Source organism: Gouania willdenowi, chromosome 22, assembly GCF_900634775.1.
Source record: "Gouania willdenowi chromosome 22, fGouWil2.1, whole genome shotgun sequence".
In the NCBI taxonomy this organism is placed as follows: Eukaryota; Metazoa; Chordata; class Actinopteri; order Blenniiformes; family Gobiesocidae; genus Gouania; species Gouania willdenowi.
The window spans coordinates 16,440,728-16,461,331 of record NC_041065.1 but is presented as its reverse complement, the minus strand read 5'-3'; the positions used below and the strand labels follow the sequence as shown (position 1 = coordinate 16,461,331).

Genomic DNA, 20,604 nt, shown 5'->3' with positions numbered 1-20,604 from the left:
TAGAGCCTGACTGATTTTGGAATTTCATGGCTGACCGATACCGATATTGGCAATGTGAAGTGGGACACTGTAGTAATCTTATAATAATGGTAGACGTGGGACTTAATAGTTATTATGTAACGCTCCATGACCACAGTCAGACAGAGGATGTTTTAAGTTAATCATAGATATAGTTCACTCTTCAATTCCCAGCTGCATCATTTATTCACAAATCATGAAAACATATGAAACAACTGCCTGGAATCATTTAAAAAGGTTTTTGTGTTGAAATTAGAAAGCAGGTGAATAGGTAGTACAACCTTCATTCTCTGGTATGTGTTGTGGTCTAAAGAAAAAAAGGGCAGCAAGATCTTACAATATACAATATGAAAATGCTAATTTACTGTTCAATGCTGTATCTGGTCTTTTTACATTGAACATGGTGTGCTGTGACAAAGGTTAAAATATCATCGGAACATGGTCCACACGCACCTCATCTGGTCCTGCCTAGAAGAAATACTTAGCCAGTCTTTACTATTTTGGTCAGAACACTAGAAACACACAAACACCAAAAGCTGCAGTGGAGGAACACTTTGACTACCAAAATAAAAGCTGCCAATCATTCATAACGTATAAGCAATTTCAGATACTTTCATAACACGGAATCACGGCTGTTCCTGCATTAATTACTTGCTGCTTTTACTGCAGCAACAGTGTTGTTTTTGGTCTGAATTATGGATTTTAATTCTTCATATTTTTAAAGAATTATTCCTCAATTGTGACGTAAATTGTTCTCCACAGTTTCGCCGTGTTTCTGATTGGTCTGATGCTTTAATCTCCTCCCCTGTCACATCGCCAGGCTGAAATCAACACTCTGAACTTAGAGAGTTGTAATCAAATTTCATAGGACAGCTTCTGTCTGACAGACAATGTTTGGTTAGGTGAAGCCCACTAACGGAGATAAATCCAAGATAGAATTATCTAGCTTGGTAGTTTAGGCCCTTAGTGATCAATTAATCTATCCATAGTTTAAATGATTAATCAAAAAGGTAATCGCACGTTTTGCAGTCTTAATGCTTTTTGGTCTTATTCCATAACTAACAGATTTCCATAACACAAACATCTTTTTAAGCTCTTTTTTTCTGTACAAAACAAATAAACATACAAAAATCTAACAAAGAGTCTGCTGCTTTTAATAGATGCTTCTTGGTGTGACAATCTTTTCTTATTTTTTTGGTAAACTTTTGCTGCTAGTGTCTCCATGCTCCTGCTATTGAATGGTTGCCATGGTTAACAGAAAAAGCATGAAGGGCAGCAGTGCTTCAAGAAAATCAGTCCAGGATAAAAAAGATGCTTCGACTCATATAATCTACATTGACTAATTTTCTTAATCGATTCAGTTGGTGTAATCAACAAATAGTTTCAGGACTGATTTATTTACACACACGTATTAAAACTTAGGGCAAACGGTCACATTCATAAATAAATGAAAGGCTGGTAAATAAATCAAAGCTTTACACTGAGCGTGTACACTTTCTAGGCACTCAAAGCTCCTTTTAGCCAACACACAACTGCCCTATAACTTCCACCTAATTCATACATTTACATTTACACAGTAGTTCCAGTGTAGATTATATTTAAATGAATAAGTCCTCTAACAAATGTACTACCTGTCTTTTTACATTCTGTGTGTTACAAGAGCATCTGAACGTGATGTATTTTTCATTCAATTGTGCTGTAGAGGAGTTGTTCCACCCGGTTTATGCTCTGTGCGCTGTAGCCCCCGCCTCACATCCTCCGATTCAACGCACAAACAGATCCGTCGGCCTAAATTGCGTCGGCACTAATGGCTGTTTTCAGGACACTCAGCATTTCATCTGTTTATAATTGATGAGCAGAATGCTCTGTCTTAACTCAACAAGGAGACTCGGATACATCCTCATCGTGTGGTTATGAACTCAAATGTTAAATCTTTAGTTTCTAGATCATTTTCAGTCTGTTGCGTACATTTGCCTCAACCCAAATAAACTATACTATAGTGTGGTTATAGTTAATGGTTTTCTTGAGAACTTGGATTTAAGTAAACCAGAGATACTCGATGTGGTGATAAAGAGACAGTGGCTGTCGATAGCGCCTTTGTTACGTTGAACCACCTCCAAACAAACAAAGTGAAGATGGAATGATTTCCCATGATGCCAGGCTACAGTATGAACCGTTACATAATGTTTTCAACAATAAGTGTAAGGTTAGGTTTTTGTGTGGATACTTTTCTATACTTTTGGTGGATGATTAGTGCGGCTCGCTGCAAACTCGCAGCATTGGTGTTCTATATGTGCACAGCAAGCCAGTTCACTGGGCTGGACGCAACACATCAAGGCAATAGTATTGAGTTTGAGGCAGATGTCAGAATTCCTGAAATAAAATGTATACAATTGTTTTTTAAACTTTATCCTTTCCTTGCACACCAGTACCAAATTGTCCACAGACTGGTACCAGCATTTTGCCCAGTGGAGGGGTTGGGGACCACTGTTTCATAGAAGGAAAAAAGGGTTACATTAGGTGGGATGAAGCACCAAGCTCCCGATATGATACACAATATTGGAGTCATGGTATTAATACAATATTTAGAAAATGAGAAAAATACAAAACAATATTTGACTTACTTAATTGTTTATTTTTTTAAACTCTAGACTCAACTCTGTTTGAGCTTTATTAAAAAAAATTAACAAACAATAAAATAATACTTTACATTTAAGAGAAAACTGAAAAATAATGGAAACGGTATATTGACACTAATAAGAAATATTGGTTAAAATGACATGAAATGTATAAGAAATGCTAATGGATATTAAAAGCACTATGGCTGAGCTGCTAATTTATTATATCTGATAAATTGTATATAATAATTTAGACCCCTTTTTTTCTTTAGAGTTTTATTGTATTGTATACTACAAGACAAGTAAGGATGCTGCTACTTTGGCCCTTTACAATAGCGCAGTTTTAACATAACAGCTTAAATAGATCTTCTGCTGGTTTAATAAAAGGTGTAAGAGGTAAACTTGTCACCTGTGTCTGAATTTAAACATTGTTTTTTTAAAACAGCAGTTCGTCAGGTGATAAACAAAGAAATGAGATCTAAATCTAGATGCGTTGATCGATTCATAATCGAATCACTGCCTATAATCATAATTGAATCGTGAGGTGCCTGAATAGTCCCACTCGTTGTTATTTTCTCTGTAAAATGTCAGTTTTTGTTGCATTTCTGCATCTTAACCTGTAATTCACTTTGTCTTTATCTCCACAGGTGGCGATTAAGATCATAGACAAGACTCAGCTGAACCCAAACAGCCTTCAGAAGGTAATTTACTTCCCTTTCTGCTCTCATACTGTGACAGAATTCATTTACTAATTCACGAGCTGCAGCAGATTGAGTATCAATTGTGTAAAAGGGAAGCGGGGCATGCTGGGACAGAGAACCTGTTTTCCTTGAAGGCTTTTCTGCGATGAATGAATGTGCTTTCATGGAAACGGACGATCCCGTTCAGTCCAGTTTTGAACCAGTAGACTTGTAGATTTAATAGATATACTGCATGTATGATTAAAAGTAGATTCCAAAGCATACGCGGATAAACCTTTTTGCGAATAAGTGAGAGATAAAATACCATAAATTCTGGATGATATGTCAACCCATAGTATTGAAATTTACAACTTTGCTGGAAAAAAAAGACAAAATATATTTCATCTGAATGTTAATGACCGCTTTAGATACTGACTTAGTTATTGATTTCTGTTCCCATGTATCAGCTTCTAGACAGTAGTGGGAGGCACAGGGAGAGCTTCACCTGTACCTGGTGTTGCTCCTGGTCGACGCCCCGGGTGTTTCAGTGGTGGAAGCACCAAAACGGGCATACTTATTCCTACACTTTTATGAATACTCATTGTTTAAGAGCCTCATTCACCACTAATAGCATTTCTCTGTACTCTCACCTGTATACAAGGTAGAGCACACGCCAATTATTCAAAGCTGCGGTTCATTTTAGTTCAGGGGACACATGCGATAGTTAGCGTCAAATTCCTTCGAATTTGTCACCAATTGTCTCCAAAGTTGCATTGTAATTTTCAGGAGTTCTGTATCGTTGAGCTTTTTTGTTTAGTTTTGAAGCAACAGCTCGACAATAACACACGGTTTCAGTTTGGACCGTGGAGCGGAAGGGAGATGGGAACTAATCACCGGTAAATAAAGCCCAGTAAAACTCTGGAAAACAATCACCTAGAATAAATAGTTGCTCCCTAGTAAAGATAGTAGCTTAAACCACAGGTAAAATGATAAACTGGTGATATTAGCCTCTACATGCGGTACGAGGACGCCGCCATCTTGTATTATGTGGGCACCAGAGCAAATCGTGCAAAATTACCCGAATGACATTAAAGAGGAATTAACCAAGTTAAGTGTTTACAAGAAAGAGGAATGATCTGATTCGGAATTAAAATCGGAATAAACCAGCCACTTATATTGGATTTAGGTTTAATTCAGATTTAAATTAGCATTAGGAATTAAGTGTTTACAAGGTCAGGTTGAAGATGAATTAACTTTTATTCCGCTTTAAAGAGGAATTAAAGTTCCCATGTAAACGTGGCCATTGAGTCTTTTTCCTTGCTGGACGTTCTTTTGTTTTGGGTACAATCCTCATCCGAGTTCATTGATCCCATGACGTGGTTTCTTCTGAGTCTTTCTTCCTCTCCTGTTTCTCGCTCTGGCTCTTCCCATCCTGCTGGGAGTGACCGCTTTGTTTTCTCTCATTCTAAGTCGACCAAATCAAGTAGCGGGTTTTCCTTTAAGATGCAAATGTCCCTCACTAAGGGTGAATGGGCCTTTGTGCCGACGGCTGAATAGCAGTTTCACTTTACAGTTTGAAGCCGTCACCGTGTGGGCGTGCATGTGTGTAAGTCCGCACTCTTTAGCAGTGTGAAGTTGTGTGTTTTGATTGGTGCCGCTTTTTGGATCCATGCCTTGGCCTGGAGGAGGTTTCATGAAGTGACGGCGGTGATATTGACATATCCGGTGCAGATCTGGCCACTTTGTGTTTTGTTGTCCTTGTTGGACAGATTAGCAAGGTCGAGGCCGGACGCCGACGCTGCTGCTGGTGACTCTGATGATGTTCGACGTCTAGCCAGCGGCGGCTCAGCTCCTCTCAGTGGTGGGCCAGTGGTTTTCCATCAGTTTTTCCAAAGCTGTATTGATTCTGGCCTTTGTGCGCTGAGGCCAGGGCCTTTGGCGTTGGCCGTCACACCACGTTGACAGAAAAGCACTGACTCATGACTGCCTCGTCTCGGGAACACAAAGCCAGAGGCTTTTGTCGGCGCTCCTTGTTTTAGGGTTCCTGCTTTGTCACAGATGTGAAAAAAAGGCCTCTCTGTGAGGCATTCAGACTATTTTTTCCCTGCTGCTCTGTGTGGGACTCTGATTCCTTTCTTTGTTTATTTTAAGAAAGGGACAAAAAATCAGTTTGAAGATCTCGCCGTTTTAAGACTCGACACATTAAGGTTTCCATTTTTGTAGCATGTTTCTATTTATAGAAACACTTTGTGTGTCATCGTCTTTATCACTGTCTGTTTGATTTGAGATAAGTTAAAAACAAAGTTCGCCCGTAATCTTGTGAGTTTCTAAAGCTGTTTAGTAGAACTGAACTTGATCTTATTGTCGTCTTCACTTACTGCGACTTTTTTTCATCAGGGAGGTGTCTCAGGTCGGACTGCATTAAAACTCAATCACTTGAAGAAATCAGTTCCTAGTCATTTTTTAGCAATATTCAATTGCCAGATTATTTTGTGTTTTATACGATTATTCTATAAGATTATTCTGTGGTCTGAGGTGTATTAAGAGTGAATCTGTTTTGATACTTAGCTCAGAGACGGGTCGGGGCAGACAATCGTAAATATTAAACCTGTTTCATATTTACGACCAAAACTCATCTGTGGAGAAAGCAGACAACTCTTCACTCATGATGACCCTGTGATTTGTGACGTGGAACAGAATGTAGTCAATCAAGAAGCCAGCTGACTGAGAAAAGCGTAGTGCTGCGTTCAAGGCAACTAAAATCGGCTTTTTAAAGTTTAAAATTCATATCTCCAATCTCAGTGGCAGCATGTTGAAATATCTCAAGCATGGCTGAATGGTATAATATTAAAAAAAAAAGGTGATGTTCATAGTCGCTTTTCCAAGTAGAGAGTCGGAAAACCCCAAGTTGCTTCGAATGTAGCGAGTCACGTTATTAGATCTCATTTGATCACGCAGGAAATTTCTGGCCTGGAGGAAGATTGATGGCTGGACAGAATCGCTGTGTGGTAAGATTAATGGAGCAAACCATACACAGTACGATCAAAATTGTTCAACACCTGATTTTTCTGGGTGGGACAATCTAATAAGGTCAACTCATCAGTCTTATAAAGAGGTTTTAAGAAGAATAATTTAAAAAAAAGTGGATAACCTGTAATTTAGCTGACCGAATATTATGCATCCAGAATTTTATTGAAATAAAACCAAAATATAAGTTTGAATTTAGGTCAAATATGAAAGACAACTGGCAAACCTTTAAAGGGGACATATCATGGTTTTAAATCCTTCCTTTTTACATATAAATCATACAGTTGTGGTCTATATAAAGCGGAACTGCAATACTTGGGTCTGAATTCCTCATTATTGTAGCTCCACAGGCCCCTTTTCTACCCCTTTTCTGATGTGCTTCTGAGAGCAACTCGTTTTGGTGCGGTCTCTTTAAATGCAAATGAGACACTCCATACCCCGCCCCCTCTTCAGATGACACTCGGTTCAACTCCACCCTGCTCGGCCATTTTTGTAGTTTGACAGAAGAGATACTGCTATGTAGCGGCGCATAAACTTTTTATTCAGAGGTTATTTACAAAATGTCAACAACAGAAGACTTGTCCATCCAGCTTTACATGTTCCAGCCAGAGTCTGACCCGGCGGAGCGAGATGAAAATGAAGATGATGAACCTGCAGAACCCTAACAAGTGAGCTAACACAAGCACTGAGCTAACGCTAGCACCAAGCTAACGTCACGAAATGCTTTTTAATACAGTCTTTTCAAAGACAAAAATGGCAAAATGAAATGACTAATGAAAACTTTAGACTTAAATTAAATCACGTAGGCCATATCATCAAGGATCTCAAACGAGCACACAGCTCTAACATATGAAGACGGTGCAACTGCTAATGCTAACAAAACAATGACGGGGACGTCTTATCACACTTTTTAGCGTTATTTACAGCTTACCGAAGTGTTCTGTTCGTCGTCTCCAAAGATAGAAGGAATTGAACCCTCAATCAGACATTTCGGCAAATCCTTCTTTATACTGGCGGAGGTTGCAGAAGCAGTCATCCTTGAAGTGCTTCGCGCACACAAAAATGACCTTACCCACAGATGTGGGTACATGAAAAATAAAACTCAACCAGGCACTTTGAAAAGGCTCTGATGCTGGGAGACGGTGTAATGAAGTGTGTGGGTTACTACATCCAACAACCCAACATTTTGACTTATCCTCTCGTAACTTCAGCATCCTTGAGCTTGGACTACAAAATAAAAGCGAGAAATAAAAATGGCAGATTGCTCGAAGTGTTGGACCTGGAGTTGATGTACTAATTTGGCAGTTCCGCTGCAAATACTGTGATGTAATAGTTCAAAAAACGTAATAGAGAATAGAAAAATCGAAACAGATTGAAAAATATGAGCAAAACAGAATATAAAGATATCTACGGAGCACCTGAAGAGACTAATTTGATTTTTTCTGTACTTCTAAGCACTCTAAATATACAACAAAATGCATTTAAGGGTTTAGCATGATATGTCCCCTTTAAAGACTAACATAAAAATATTGTATTTTGGTGTATTTTCTTTTCTCTGCTCTCATTCCTTCTCCTGAAACAGCTTAGACCTGCCTCAGATCTAGCACTGCTGCGTGTTGACCTTTTCTATAGCCGTCAGAAGCTGCGAGAGACAGAGAGCAGGGAGGAATATCATTTCTGAAGTCTGAATGTTTATTTTCAGTCTAATTTGTTTGACGTTCAAATCTGTCAGGGGCTCTTAGCCCTCACTGTGCTCCTCCTCCTCATTCTTTGCTGTCCTGGTTCGACCTGCAGACGCTGCCCTAAGCCCGTTCTGGTCATAGGTCAGCAAGGGAGGGTGAGACCTGGAAGTTCAGACTAAATCAGGAGAGCAAAGTTAGAAATCTGGAATGACTACTACAGGCTCTCACTTTTTTGTTGGACATATTGACAACATTCACTATTCAGTCTCTCCTATCATCATCTATTCAACCCTGAAACTTTATTCTGGCGAAATCCTTTTGAAAAAATTAAATTTAAAATCTATCATTTTTGGTTTATATCACATAGCCCGATCTATGGATCACTACTACAGTGTGAACCCTCTCTTTTAGAGTACAAACCTAGGGGAAACACTGTAGTTTCCCATTATATTGGTGTATGTGAAATGTTATATGTTCTTGGTCCCCCTTGAAAATGAGATGTTCGATCTCAAGAGGCTTTCAACAAATACATTTAAAATTTAACAAAGCTGGGCCTGACCAAAGACCATATTTAGATAGAGAAACCAATCTTCTGTGTGATCCAACATTGTTAAAGAAGCACCGATGATGCTTTTGCTGAATCCTGATTTGTTGTGACTCAAAGCCTTTGTGGGAAGACGGTTTCATAAAAGCAACCAGTGATGATCTAAAGTTGAACCCAGGGAGGTTTGTTTTCAGTCATCAGAGCTAATCAAGGCCAGTCCAGTCTTAACAGGAAACGACCGTAACCAAAGGTGTGATTTCACCTTCAAACCGTAAACCACAGCAGGGATTGCATCACCAGGACATCTTTGCATTGTTGTGATTTGTGTGACTGGTTCACAAGCAGGTTTGAGTCCTCCACCTGATAGTTGCAGTGAATCATCATCAGTCTCGTGCTTTTTCCACTAATTCTGTTAACAGCGTTGCATACCTGACAAAGTGTTTCCATGCCCATGCTGTTTATCAACACTTCCAGGTGTGCTAAAGCTCATTGTGTAGCTGGAAATGTTACTAATACAGGAAGGAGTTAGACTGATGGGTATGTGGCATAGAAATAATTTTATCACGTAGTAGTTGTGAAAGATGTATTTTGTCTGGATAATCGTCTGCAGGGAAAATTTTAAACAGAATTAAAGGATATGAAGCTCAGTCAGAGCTCTCCCTCCTCCTTTTCCTTCCAGCTCAGTGTGTTCACAATGTTCTTGTGAATAGACTCATTGATAAGGGTTTTATTTCTAATCCGTCCGTTAACTAATAGTTTTCAACGTTTTTTCACAAACGTGTGTTATTTAAAAAGAATCAATAAGATGTTTGTTCTTTTACTGATTTAAAAACTGTTAGACACCTTGAAATAGCTAAAATGCATCCATTTGTCCTCCTTCTGTATCTGTTCGACCATGAAAAGGCTAGACTTTATACACCAGTATTGCTAGTACATGTTAGTGTTTGGGATTACTGGTGAATTTATGTTGTGACCCATCGAAGCATAGTTCTCATCTGAGGTGTTTTTAATAGTATAGTGACCAAACATGTGGTTCAGAATCAGTGTTACAAAGCTGTGACGCGTCACAAGTTATGATTACCAGTTAAAGTGATACACCTCAGAGGTAGTCAACTGGTTATTGAAAGATCTCAATCATCATCTATTGGATGATTAATGCAAACATTTCAGCTTCTAGGAGTGAAAGGATCTGCTTCAGTGGCCACAGCACACCTTCAAAAGTCTGTAGAAATCTACTCCAGGGCTGTTGTTTACTAAAACCAACCATCATAACGTGTATTTCTGCCTTCCTTCAGCCTCAGCAGTGAGATCTGACCCGGAGGTGTGTGAAACTTGCCCAGTTTGTTACAGTGCGTAATTCGAGCTGTTTTATGTGGAGAAGCCTGTAATTACTGAAGCTAAACCTCCGGCTTCGTCTTACGTTCTTTTACTAACATGAGAAGCAACCTGTGCAGCTCTAGTGGCTCTGTGACACAAACCATCTGCCCTGTAAACGGTAAACAAGAAAAACCAGAACTGCTCTACACAGAGCACCTCGGGGTCACTGCCAAACACGAGCGAAAACTGTTTTTTCTCGTCATGTTTTTATAAACGGGAGCTTCAGTTCTGTCTGGTTGCTCATGAAATCCAAGTTCAGGGCGTCCAGTACAGCAACATCGTGAGGTCATTCGCTCCATAACTGAAAACAGATCAAACTAAACAAGACACAGTAGCCAACAGGAAGTTCCCGCTGAAGTCTTTATTTCTTCCATGAACATGACGAGAACAAAGTTTGATGTTCTGGTTCGTGGTACGGTGTATCGGTTCAGCTGGTCATCTCTTTATCAAGTGATATGTCACTAATAACTGGGGGTGGGATGTATGAGGAAATAAGTGTTGAGTGTTAAGCTTTTGTCGTTTTGTTTTTCAGAATAAAAGCACCTTTTAACAAAAACATTTTCCATGTTTTTTTTTATAAAACGCAGCTAATCAGTGACTATTATATTTAACTCTATACTTTATTGTGTTTTTATGCAATATTTGACTTTTTCTGGTTTCTTTTTACTTTAATAACAAGATTTCTTTCAAAAATGGATAAATAACACCTTAAGTATTTTGTTCTTTCATTCAACAAATTTCTTTTGAGACTTGTTTCCTGATCTCTTGTGTGGTTTGGAATGATTGTGGGTTAGGTTATCTTCATTAGGGTTCAATTCCTTTAGATTTAGATGGAGACAAAGCAAGCATGTCCAGCTCACAGCAGATCAATAATAATAATCTGCTCTCTAAACACTAAAAAGCATATTTAGCCATCTTCAAATGACTGCTGTGAAACCTGAAAAAGAAACAGGAAGTTGACTTCTTTCTTCAGTTTTGTTTGTATTTTTGCTTTATTTCAGTTCAACATCTTTGTCACTGCTCGTTAAGTGTTTATTTTTAGGTAAACACACAAACGGATGCACCATGATTCCATGTTGCAGGTATGTAGATGTTAGGACCCAAGTCTGTTAGCACAGACAACTGAAGTTGATGGCCATTTCAAACTGTGTTCCAGCAGCCCAGGAAGTAGTCTGAACCCTGTTTCCTACCACAGAGAGTGAGTGTTTATCCAGATCTAGACCTGTGCTACAAAGCTGCTGACTTTGCTTTTTTTACCGCCAAACTGCCTCATTAAATGATCAAATCACATTAGTGGAGGATGCAAATACATCCGTTGTATCCGAGTATTTTTCACAAGAGGAAGCGGACCCCTCGGTCTTGAACCCATTCCAGGCACGTCCCTACACACTTTATTAGTAAATGAAACTTTTACAACACCTTGGTAACGGTTTAAGAAGAGATCTGTCCCTGTCAACAATAAATTACAAAATGTCCAACAGACCAATTGCATCTGATTAACTGTAAAGATGAGAACTGACAATGAAAAACGTCTCCAAGTCTTTCCCTTTTTTTTTTCTTGGTCTGTGCAGCGGCTGTTTAATATTCCTTCATTTTTTATGGTGTCTTGTCGAGATTAAATTTTAACACATTTCTCCTTTGTAATTATCTGATGAGTTATTGAGCTAATAATGGTCATTTTTTCATGTTCTTTAGTCTCTGTCGTTGAGATGTTTTTATTCTTGTGAGTAAAAACCTTCCTGTTGCTGTTTAAAACCTGCTTTTTAACCTTGTGTGTTCTTTCTTCTTCTTTCAGCTCTTCAGAGAAGTTAGAATAATGAAGATTCTGAACCATCCCAACATAGGTGAGTCAAACTTGCATAAAGCAGTTTCCTGTACAATGCATTCAGTCCTACATTAAAATGGCCACGGTTACACAATGTTTTTAAAATTCAGAATGAGTTATTCTGAATTAAATTATTGTTTACATGGAAATAATAATTCCAAGAAGATTTTTTAATTTTAAGTAATATTTTAACTTTTCGAGACACTGAATTTTGTATTTTCATTATCTGTAAACCATAATCATCAAAATTTCAAGAAATAAACGCTTGAAATATTTCACTCTGTGTCATGAGCCTACATCATATATGGGTTTGACTTTCTGAAATGAGTGACCAAAAATATAAAACCTTCATGATATTCTGATTTTCTTAGATGTACCTGTATTTACGGGACTTGGATAAGCAAACTGCTTCTCTCGTCTCCTTTTTCAGCATGTACCAAAAAAAAAAAAAGTGAATGTAACCATGTCGGAAATAAACTGAATAAATAAATAAAAATAAATGTATTTCCCTGTTTTTCTCTTTCTGTACTTTTTTGCTATTATTATTCCATCATCCATCCAGGAAAAATTCAATGATGGCAGCCATTATTAAAATAATCTGAGCATTAATTGAAACGAATCGCACAAAAGGTACTAACATCGTATTCACTCGGCACTCAAGAGTAAATGTAACATGGCAGGAAATTAAATTATTGTAACTCAAGTACAATTTAATTATAATTATTTTAATTATATTGTCAGATGAATTTAATGTACAAGAGCTGATATTCAAACCTTGTTACTGTCTGATCTGTTACCATAAAATAACTAAAATGCAGAAAACAGTAATAAAAGTTATATTTTTATGGTTTCTTAGGTCATTCAGGCTGCTCACTGTGATGTTTGATTCCCTCTGTTACTCTTTATTACTGTTCCCTTCGTTCACGTGTTGAGCGTTCATCAGCTCGTACACAGTCTTTATCTCTCCTCCTCCTGCTCTCCATCATCTATATTTAGCCGCTCGGCTCTCACCGATCACCACACACTGCTTTGTATCGGCAGGCTGCTGCAGTACAACGAAGAAAACAGCTTATTTTGGAAAACAAAAAATATAAAGTCCTGCCCACACACACACACACACACACACAGACTCCACTTTCAGATCATCTCCAGTCTCTCTGCTTGTCTAAGATGTTATTCCTTCCGTTGCCACTTGTCAGTGATCATCATCTATAGCCTCCTTTCTTTTTTCTCTTCCAGTCAAGCTTTTTGAAGTGATAGAGACAGAGAGGACACTCTACCTGGTGATGGAGTACGCCAGCGGAGGTGAGACACAAAATGAACTCGGGGTTGAAAAGGTTTACCCCCGTTAACTTCCTCCAGTCATTCAAATGATTGAGAAATCCTTGGTCCTCACTGTGATGAGATGACAAAGGATAAAATGAGAAATGATCAGATGTAGAGATGAGATGGGTCGAGATTAGATGAAAAGAGAAAACAAACAATATGATGACATATAATCAGATGCGCACACAAGATGAAATGGGTTGATATAGGATGAGATGAGATAACAGAATGAGAAATGATCAGATGCAAAGCTGAGAGGATGAGATGGTGTAGGATGCTAAGAGGGGGTAATCACTGTGAGCCCAAACTGCTCATGTTGCATGTCGCCTCGGATAAAAGCGTCTGCTAAATGAATTTGTAATATTGTAAAGATATTTGTAAAGAATGTAATAAAATGAGATTAGAGAAAATGAAATTAAGAGTAGATGGATTAAGATGAATGGGGATAAGGTAAAAGGAAATGGGACAATTTAAGACGAGACGTGATGGTATAGAATCAGATTGGATGGGATATAATGGGATAATATAGGCTATGAGGAAATTGTGATAGAAAAGAGTAGATGAGAAAGAAGATGAGAAGGTATCAGATGGGATTAGATAAAATGACACAGGAGAAGATGTGATGAGTTTGTATAAGAAGAAATTAAATGAGATGAGAAGGGTAAGATTACCATCTAATCAGATAGATTAAGATTTAATGATAGGATGAGACCTAATTTATTTGTCCCATTTGTTTGAAATTTCAGCATTGCAAACAGTTGACACAGATGTGTAATTATTAACAAGATAATATGCTAAAGTGAACCCCACATTACTTATAGTGTAATATTCAATAGGTTTGCTTTGTTAAAACATTCTGTTGATTACTTAACACTCAGAATGGTACGGTCCTCACTTCACTGGTCCTGATTCTGTGTGGGCGAGTACGTGTTCATCCCTTTGCACATTCATTTGTACAGGACGATGGATGAGAGCAGCTCTGAACACAACAGCAGGGATAACAGGCCTTAATCAGCCACTCACGAATGCACTGAAGACTCAACTGTCGTGACACATACCATTAATAAATGTAGAATGGTAATTCAACAGACATCACAACAGATGGTTGTTGGTTCAAACCTACAGAGCTGTATCCGCCACCACGCTTCCTCTTCGTGTGTGGATTTCATTTGCTAAATGAAATTGTGGGTTGGCAGATTGTAGTAAACATCTTTTAATTATCCATAATGAAATGTTTTTTCTCTGCTGACAATCCAGGCACTTCTCACAACGACAACTACCGGTATTTAATAAATCCAGGATCAACACCACCAGATACAAGCCGAAAACGACACACAGCAGCTCAAATGCATCTTGACGCTTCACCTCTCTAACCTCTAACGTTAGAGAGGTTAGACACTGTTGTAATGTCAGAATCAGAGCGTTTGGGAACTGCAACATAGAAATCGTCACATGGAGAAGAATTATCCACTTTGTCTTTTAGCCATGGGGTTAGACGTAAATCTTTCTACATACTTCAGGAGAACAGAGAATTCTGTTGTTGTAATCAGCAACCAGTCACAAGATAACATGGTCACAACTCAGACTGCAACACCAACTATTTAGGATGACTCAGACGTTCATACATGTTGTTCGACTATTGTAATTTCCCGAGTATTGGTCACGACTTATTTACTATCTCAAGTTGAGGGTGCTAACTTATCCAATGATACAGCTTAATTGTTTATTTTTAGGCTGGCTAGTGAGTAAATTGTGAATTGGTTGTTTTCTGTTTAGATACTCGTCTCGTATGCATCTAAGACTGCATCATTCCTTTACATTAAGGGTTTGTGCTCTACTGCAGGGTTCCCAACCGCTGGGGCGAGGACCGGTACAGGTCCGTGGACCATTTATTGCCGGCCTAAAATGAAAGAAGGAAGTTTTAAAAATTGCTACTTGAGCATTAACGCTCATCACTAATGCAGCATGTCTCAAACAAAGCACTCACCCACACTAACTGAGCACAGTAAGTGCAACGAGAGCAGAACCACACATACACACACTCACACAATAACATATTTACCAGTTGGACTGTAACACTAACTGTCCGAGCATGTGGTTTAATCAAAAACTACAGGAGACAGATGAGGAGACATTTGAACTATTTCAAGATGTTTTAGTCGTTGGATAACCATGTGCATCAGATCACGCTGTTTATTTTGTGCACAAGTTCATAGTATGTAATAAACCCAGGGGTGGTTGAATAGCACAAACCACACCTTCTTTGCATTTCTGACCAATCATACAATCCTGCAATAATAACATTGTTGGAATCTATCCGTATCCTACTCACACGAATGGATTTGCTTGTTTGGCTGTTACATATTGAGGAGCTGTGAGATGTTAAGAATTTCTGATATGGAGCCGTTTGTGGTACAGGTCATGATCTTTAAATACTTGGATTCATCCTGGTTAATCAGGGACCTCCCATCAGTCTGGTCGTGTGATGTACAGCCTTTAGGATGAATTTAGACAAACCCAAACAGTGTCAAACACATGTGAAGAGTTTCCCCTCGGGAGCAAATCCCATCAGAGACGGTCGATCACATTCAATGTTAACAACATTAATCTTATAACTCTGAGCTGGGCATTGATTTCACTGTCCTCAGGTTTTTGTTCCACGGATTGCAGACGCTGTTAGGAAACTCAGTCTGCTCACTTGGAGTTAGTTTGACTACAATGAGATGATAATGCCAAATGAAGGATTACATTCAGAGATGACAAGTAGTTTTATGGTTAACATTTTCAAGTTTAAAAATGTTAAACTCAAAGCTGCTCTGGGTTTAATTGAGCATTTGGTTGACACATTTTATTTACGCTTTTCATTAATTATGAGTGCTAAATTCTCCAGATGTTCAAAAGTAACCGATTTAACTTGTTTCTACAAGTAAAAAATAAAATGTATGGAATTTGCTGGTTTAAAAACCCATTTGTTTAACTTTTTTACTTAGGTACATTTTGTTCTTTTTTAACTTTTACTCAAGTAAGGGAGCAACTTCAATTCTTTTACGTTTACCAGAGTGATTTTTTATTCAAGTTTCTATACTTTCACTTGAGAACTGAAGACTAGTACTTTTGCTACCTCTGATTACATTAAATATGAATAATTAAAAATTTATGGAAAAAAGGTAGTCTTTATTTCTAGTTTGGTTTTCTTGTCGAATCTAATAATAATATTAATGTATACTTTATCACCGTAGTGACATTTTTCTCTGTATTTTAGCAGTGTGCTGCCAATTGCAGGCACCCAGGGGTTGGATTGGGGTTAAGGGACTTGCTCAGCATCCCACAGGGATGGCCCGGGTGAGAGTTGAACGGGGGACCCTCCGATTACAAGCTAGCTTCCTTAACCACTAGGCCACCAGTCCCCTAACGCTGTTTACAGTCATAATGCATCAATACACACTGCAGAACTACAGCATGGACTGACAATAATTGTGTAAAACATTTATGGAATAAGATTCACTGTTGCAAGCAGGACGCATGTGCTGTACTTGCGTTGCAGATCTTCACTCGACCTAAATGCCCGTGACTTTGTGGTTATCATCGGTAGTTCATATCCACAGGAAGAAAGTCCACAAGTTGTAAAAATTTCTTTCTACATTTGTAACAGAATATTTAAGTTTAAACATAATATTCCTGCAGAAGTTGTACATGAACTAATCTTTTGACACTAACCTAACCCCACACGTCTCAGTAATATAACAGTATAACAGTAATATAAGTAATAAGAGGCTTATACGAATAAAATGTTGTTTACCAATAAATACATTATTTCAACTGAACAAGAATTGAATAAGGATGTCTTAAAATTAAGAAAGTGTTCAGGATTGAATAACTCAAGTCATGTCAGGATATTTTAAGTTAATTTAACGTATTTATTTAGTGTGAAGGATTGTTTGAGGTACGCACTCGAGCGAGCCTGCTCACGTTTTGGCTGTCAATGAAGCAGAAGTGGAAGCCGAAGGATGAATATGTTCCTAAAGTGTAGCTCAGCAGCAGCTTCACGCCTTCAGCTAGTTCAATGTGGAGAAGAAACGCCCTCCAACCGCACACATGGGTGCTGCCAGCTGCTTGGAGAGTTATTTATGTTTCAATCAGGATGAATTTTCCCATCTCTCTCTCTCTTTCTCGCCTGCTTGTACATGAGTAATGTTTTGCATGTTTGCTGCACATTGATCATTCAATCACCATGATTTTGCAGGAGAGGTGTTCGATTACCTGGTTGCACATGGACGGATGAAGGAAAAGGAGGCCAGGGCTAAATTTAGACAGGTACACACTTTTCTCCATCTGCACAAACAAGCTCATGACCACTGTTTAAAACCAGCCTTTACCCTCCACTTGTATCTATAAACCAACGCATAGTAGAATCTGACCAACAACAAGAGCTACAGTTTTGAAGATGACCCAGTCATGTAGATTAGTGTTTCAGTGAAAGCTTTGTCTGTTTACCTTCTCAGATTGTGTCTGCGGTGCAGTACTGCCATCAGAAGCACATCGTTCATAGAGACCTGAAGGTGAAAAACATTTTCTAAAGACACACGGTTTTCTTACAACACGTTAGCAAAGGACGACCGAACCATCTAAGCCATGGAGACGGCAAACAATGTTGTTTTCTGCATTTTCTTACTGTGAGTGAGACTGACTTCCCAAGCATTAAGGCAAACTTTGTAGGTCTTGGCACCAACTTAGTGGTAAACACTTATAATTCAAAAATAGAATAAAATCCTGCAATGTAAGAAATATTTTCATACTCAAGTGTGTATTTTGAAATTAATACAAAGTAAAGCCCTCCAACTGGAAATCTATATTTCAGTTGTTTTTTCACGTCACGATATCTGCGTCTGCTTTGCGCAGAGCTGTAGAAACCGGCTTATGCTTGGAGATAAAGCGTTGCTAGGAACAGAACATACCATACGTGAACACCCCATTTGTTTTTTTAACATTGACTAATCCTGATTGGTTAAAAATATACTCAAAAGGCCACTAGGAGTCAGATGGAGCTTCAGAGATAGACTTTAAATAAACACAGGTGTGACTGTGGAGGTCAAACTAATTCAAAGTCGCTTCCTTGTCCACCCAAAGGCAGAGAATCTGCTGCTCGATGCCGACATGAATATCAAGATCGCCGATTTTGGCTTTAGCAACGAGTTCACACTAGGAAACAAGCTGGACACGTTCTGTGGGTCGCCGCCGTACGCCGCGCCGGAGCTGTTCCAGGGAAAGAAGTACGACGGGCCCGAGGTGGACGTGTGGAGCCTCGGGGTCATCCTATACACGCTGGTCAGCGGGTCGCTGCCCTTCGACGGACAGAACCTGAAGGTGGGAGGAGTCATTTTGATTGTCTTTTACATTTTTTACCCTTCTTTGGTGACTTTAAAAGATTTATACACACTACAGTGTCTGTACTTTTAAAAGGCTGTGTGTGTTTCAATGATATCTGATTAGGAAACATTAACATTAATCTGGAAAAATACACTAATAAAGTTCAAATCCGTTCCTTCTCCCGCAGGAGCTGCGTGAGCACGTTCTCCGAGGAAAGTACCGAATTCCTTTCTACATGTCCACGGACTGTGAAAACCTCATCAAACGCTTCCTAGTGCTGAACCCAGCCAAGCGGGGAACTCTGGAGGTGAGGGAGGACGCAGAAAACGTAAATATTCTTCTGTTTTTCTCTCCCCTCGGCACGTCTGCACCGTGAGAGACCTGAGCGATTGTCCCTACTCCATCATCATCATCCTCCTCACTGCACCTCCTCCTCTGTGTTGTATTCATCAATATTGCATCTTAGTTTTTGTCTTTGTCCCATTTTGTGACTGGAGGAAACCTCTCAGCATCATTAATGATATGCCTTATTTTACTAGGACAAGGTTTTATTTTTTATTTCTTTAAGGATGAGTAATTTCCCTAATCTACTATGTAGTGAAGACAAACCAGAAGAAGCTCAAAAATGTAATTACTTGCGAACACCTTACAAGTTCAATTTGAGAAGCATTCTCCATCCATTCTTTTGGATAAATAATAAGGCAACTGAGAAAAATTGGACTTGTGTGGCAGCGGTTACGTCATGGCAATATAATTGTCTGGAATGGCATTTGATGGGCTACAAATTAAAAAAGGTGGGAAGGAGTTCCGTGCAGCTGAAGGGCAAAATTAAGAACGTGTGAACGTGTTGAAGTGCTGCCTCACTGTTTGATGTTGAGCTGCTGAATCATTTATTTCATACTCCAACTGTGAGGCAGAGCCTCAAACACACGGGGATTTTATTTAAGGCCAGTTCACACCATCAAACCATGGAGCAGTTTAACCGCTCTAAGATTGACCAGAAATTCTGCTGAGTTTTGAGATTGCTAAGATGTAGTAAATTTATGTCAAAAATTGTGTTTTGTGGTAAAGTACAACACTGCAGTGCACAATGATCCACCAGTCCCAGTGTTGGATAAAATATTGGAGGGCTCCTGCTGTTTTTCTTAAGTTATCAATTTGCAGTGACTAAAAAGTGCTGTCTCATAGGTTTTTTGTTAGCTTAGCATGTAGCGACACCAGCTAAGTGCGACCAAATGGTAAAAGGCCATAGCTTGGTTTACAGGTCGGCATCAGTAGTCTTATCGGGAATAATCAGAGTGATGATTGTCATGCAGAAAACTGTAAATATGTAAATGGAAACGAATGAAATCTAATGTTTATGTGAAAACGTGCATTTCTCACAGGATGCTGATTCCGGTAATAAAACAACTCTCTGACTTTGTTGCAGCAAATCATGAAGGACCGATGGATAAATGCAGGATTCGAGGAGGACGAGCTAAAGCCGTACACCGAACCTGAGCTGGACATCACTGACCAGAAGAGGATAGGCACGCACATGCACACACACACACGCGCGCACACACTCACTCACACACCAGCTGCTAAGCAATGAATCAGACCGAGTTTTAGTTTTTTTTGAAGGAGAAACTGCCTCCAGCTCCTCCTCTCACTGAATCTAAGTGAAAATGTGGGGTGGTAGATGAGCGTGAGGCAGGCGCCCTGCTTCTTTCAGAGCTGAGGGTGAGAAAAGATTAAACGTGACCATGAATTATTAAACGGGAGCAGCGAGAAAGGAGGCCGTTATGTAACTGCAGCAGTTGGCCGTGCACACGAGTGGGAAAAAGAGGAAGTTTGGTGTGAAAGATGCATAAGGAGCGTCGCTTTTCGCAGAACTTCATGTCTCTTCAGCCAAAGCTGAAACCTTGAATCTCTTTAAAAGATTACAAAGAAAGGGATACATTGGAACTGAATTCTGGACTATTCTGGACTGAAAGCAGCTAATCAAATGTTATGTAGTTTGTCATATTTAAGTCATTATCGTTCATTATGGTTAATCCAGTTTAAGTTAACAAATTTAAAATAATTTCAGTAGGTCTTTTGTTGATTAATCATTTGTATACATCTTCATTTTAAACATCTAAATTAAGTGTAAAGGAGC

The 20,604-nt window shown here is 38.9% G+C and overlaps 1 protein-coding gene across 18 annotated transcripts in view; it reads left to right on the top strand.

The window, feature by feature from the left end:
- The window catches only part of mark3a (MAP/microtubule affinity-regulating kinase 3a), a 49,159-nt gene that overhangs the window by 12,033 nt on the left and 16,522 nt on the right, over window positions 1-20,604 (top strand). For 9 of the 18 annotated variants that reach the window (XM_028438287.1, XM_028438293.1, XM_028438292.1 and 6 more), the window contains exons 3-10: window positions 3,284-3,337; window positions 11,742-11,790; window positions 13,011-13,076; window positions 17,341-17,411; window positions 17,600-17,656; window positions 18,225-18,461; window positions 18,652-18,792; window positions 19,894-19,993. In XM_028438287.1, the coding sequence (XP_028294088.1) occupies window positions 3,284-3,337; window positions 11,742-11,790; window positions 13,011-13,076; window positions 17,341-17,411; window positions 17,600-17,656; window positions 18,225-18,461; window positions 18,652-18,792; window positions 19,894-19,993 (775 nt within the window). The remainder of the gene's footprint in view (window positions 1-3,283; window positions 3,338-11,741; window positions 11,791-13,010; window positions 13,077-17,340; window positions 17,412-17,599; window positions 17,657-18,224; window positions 18,462-18,651; window positions 18,793-19,893; window positions 19,994-20,604) is intronic. The other 9 variants (XM_028438304.1, XM_028438291.1, XM_028438302.1 and 6 more) reach the window with 1 other exon arrangement.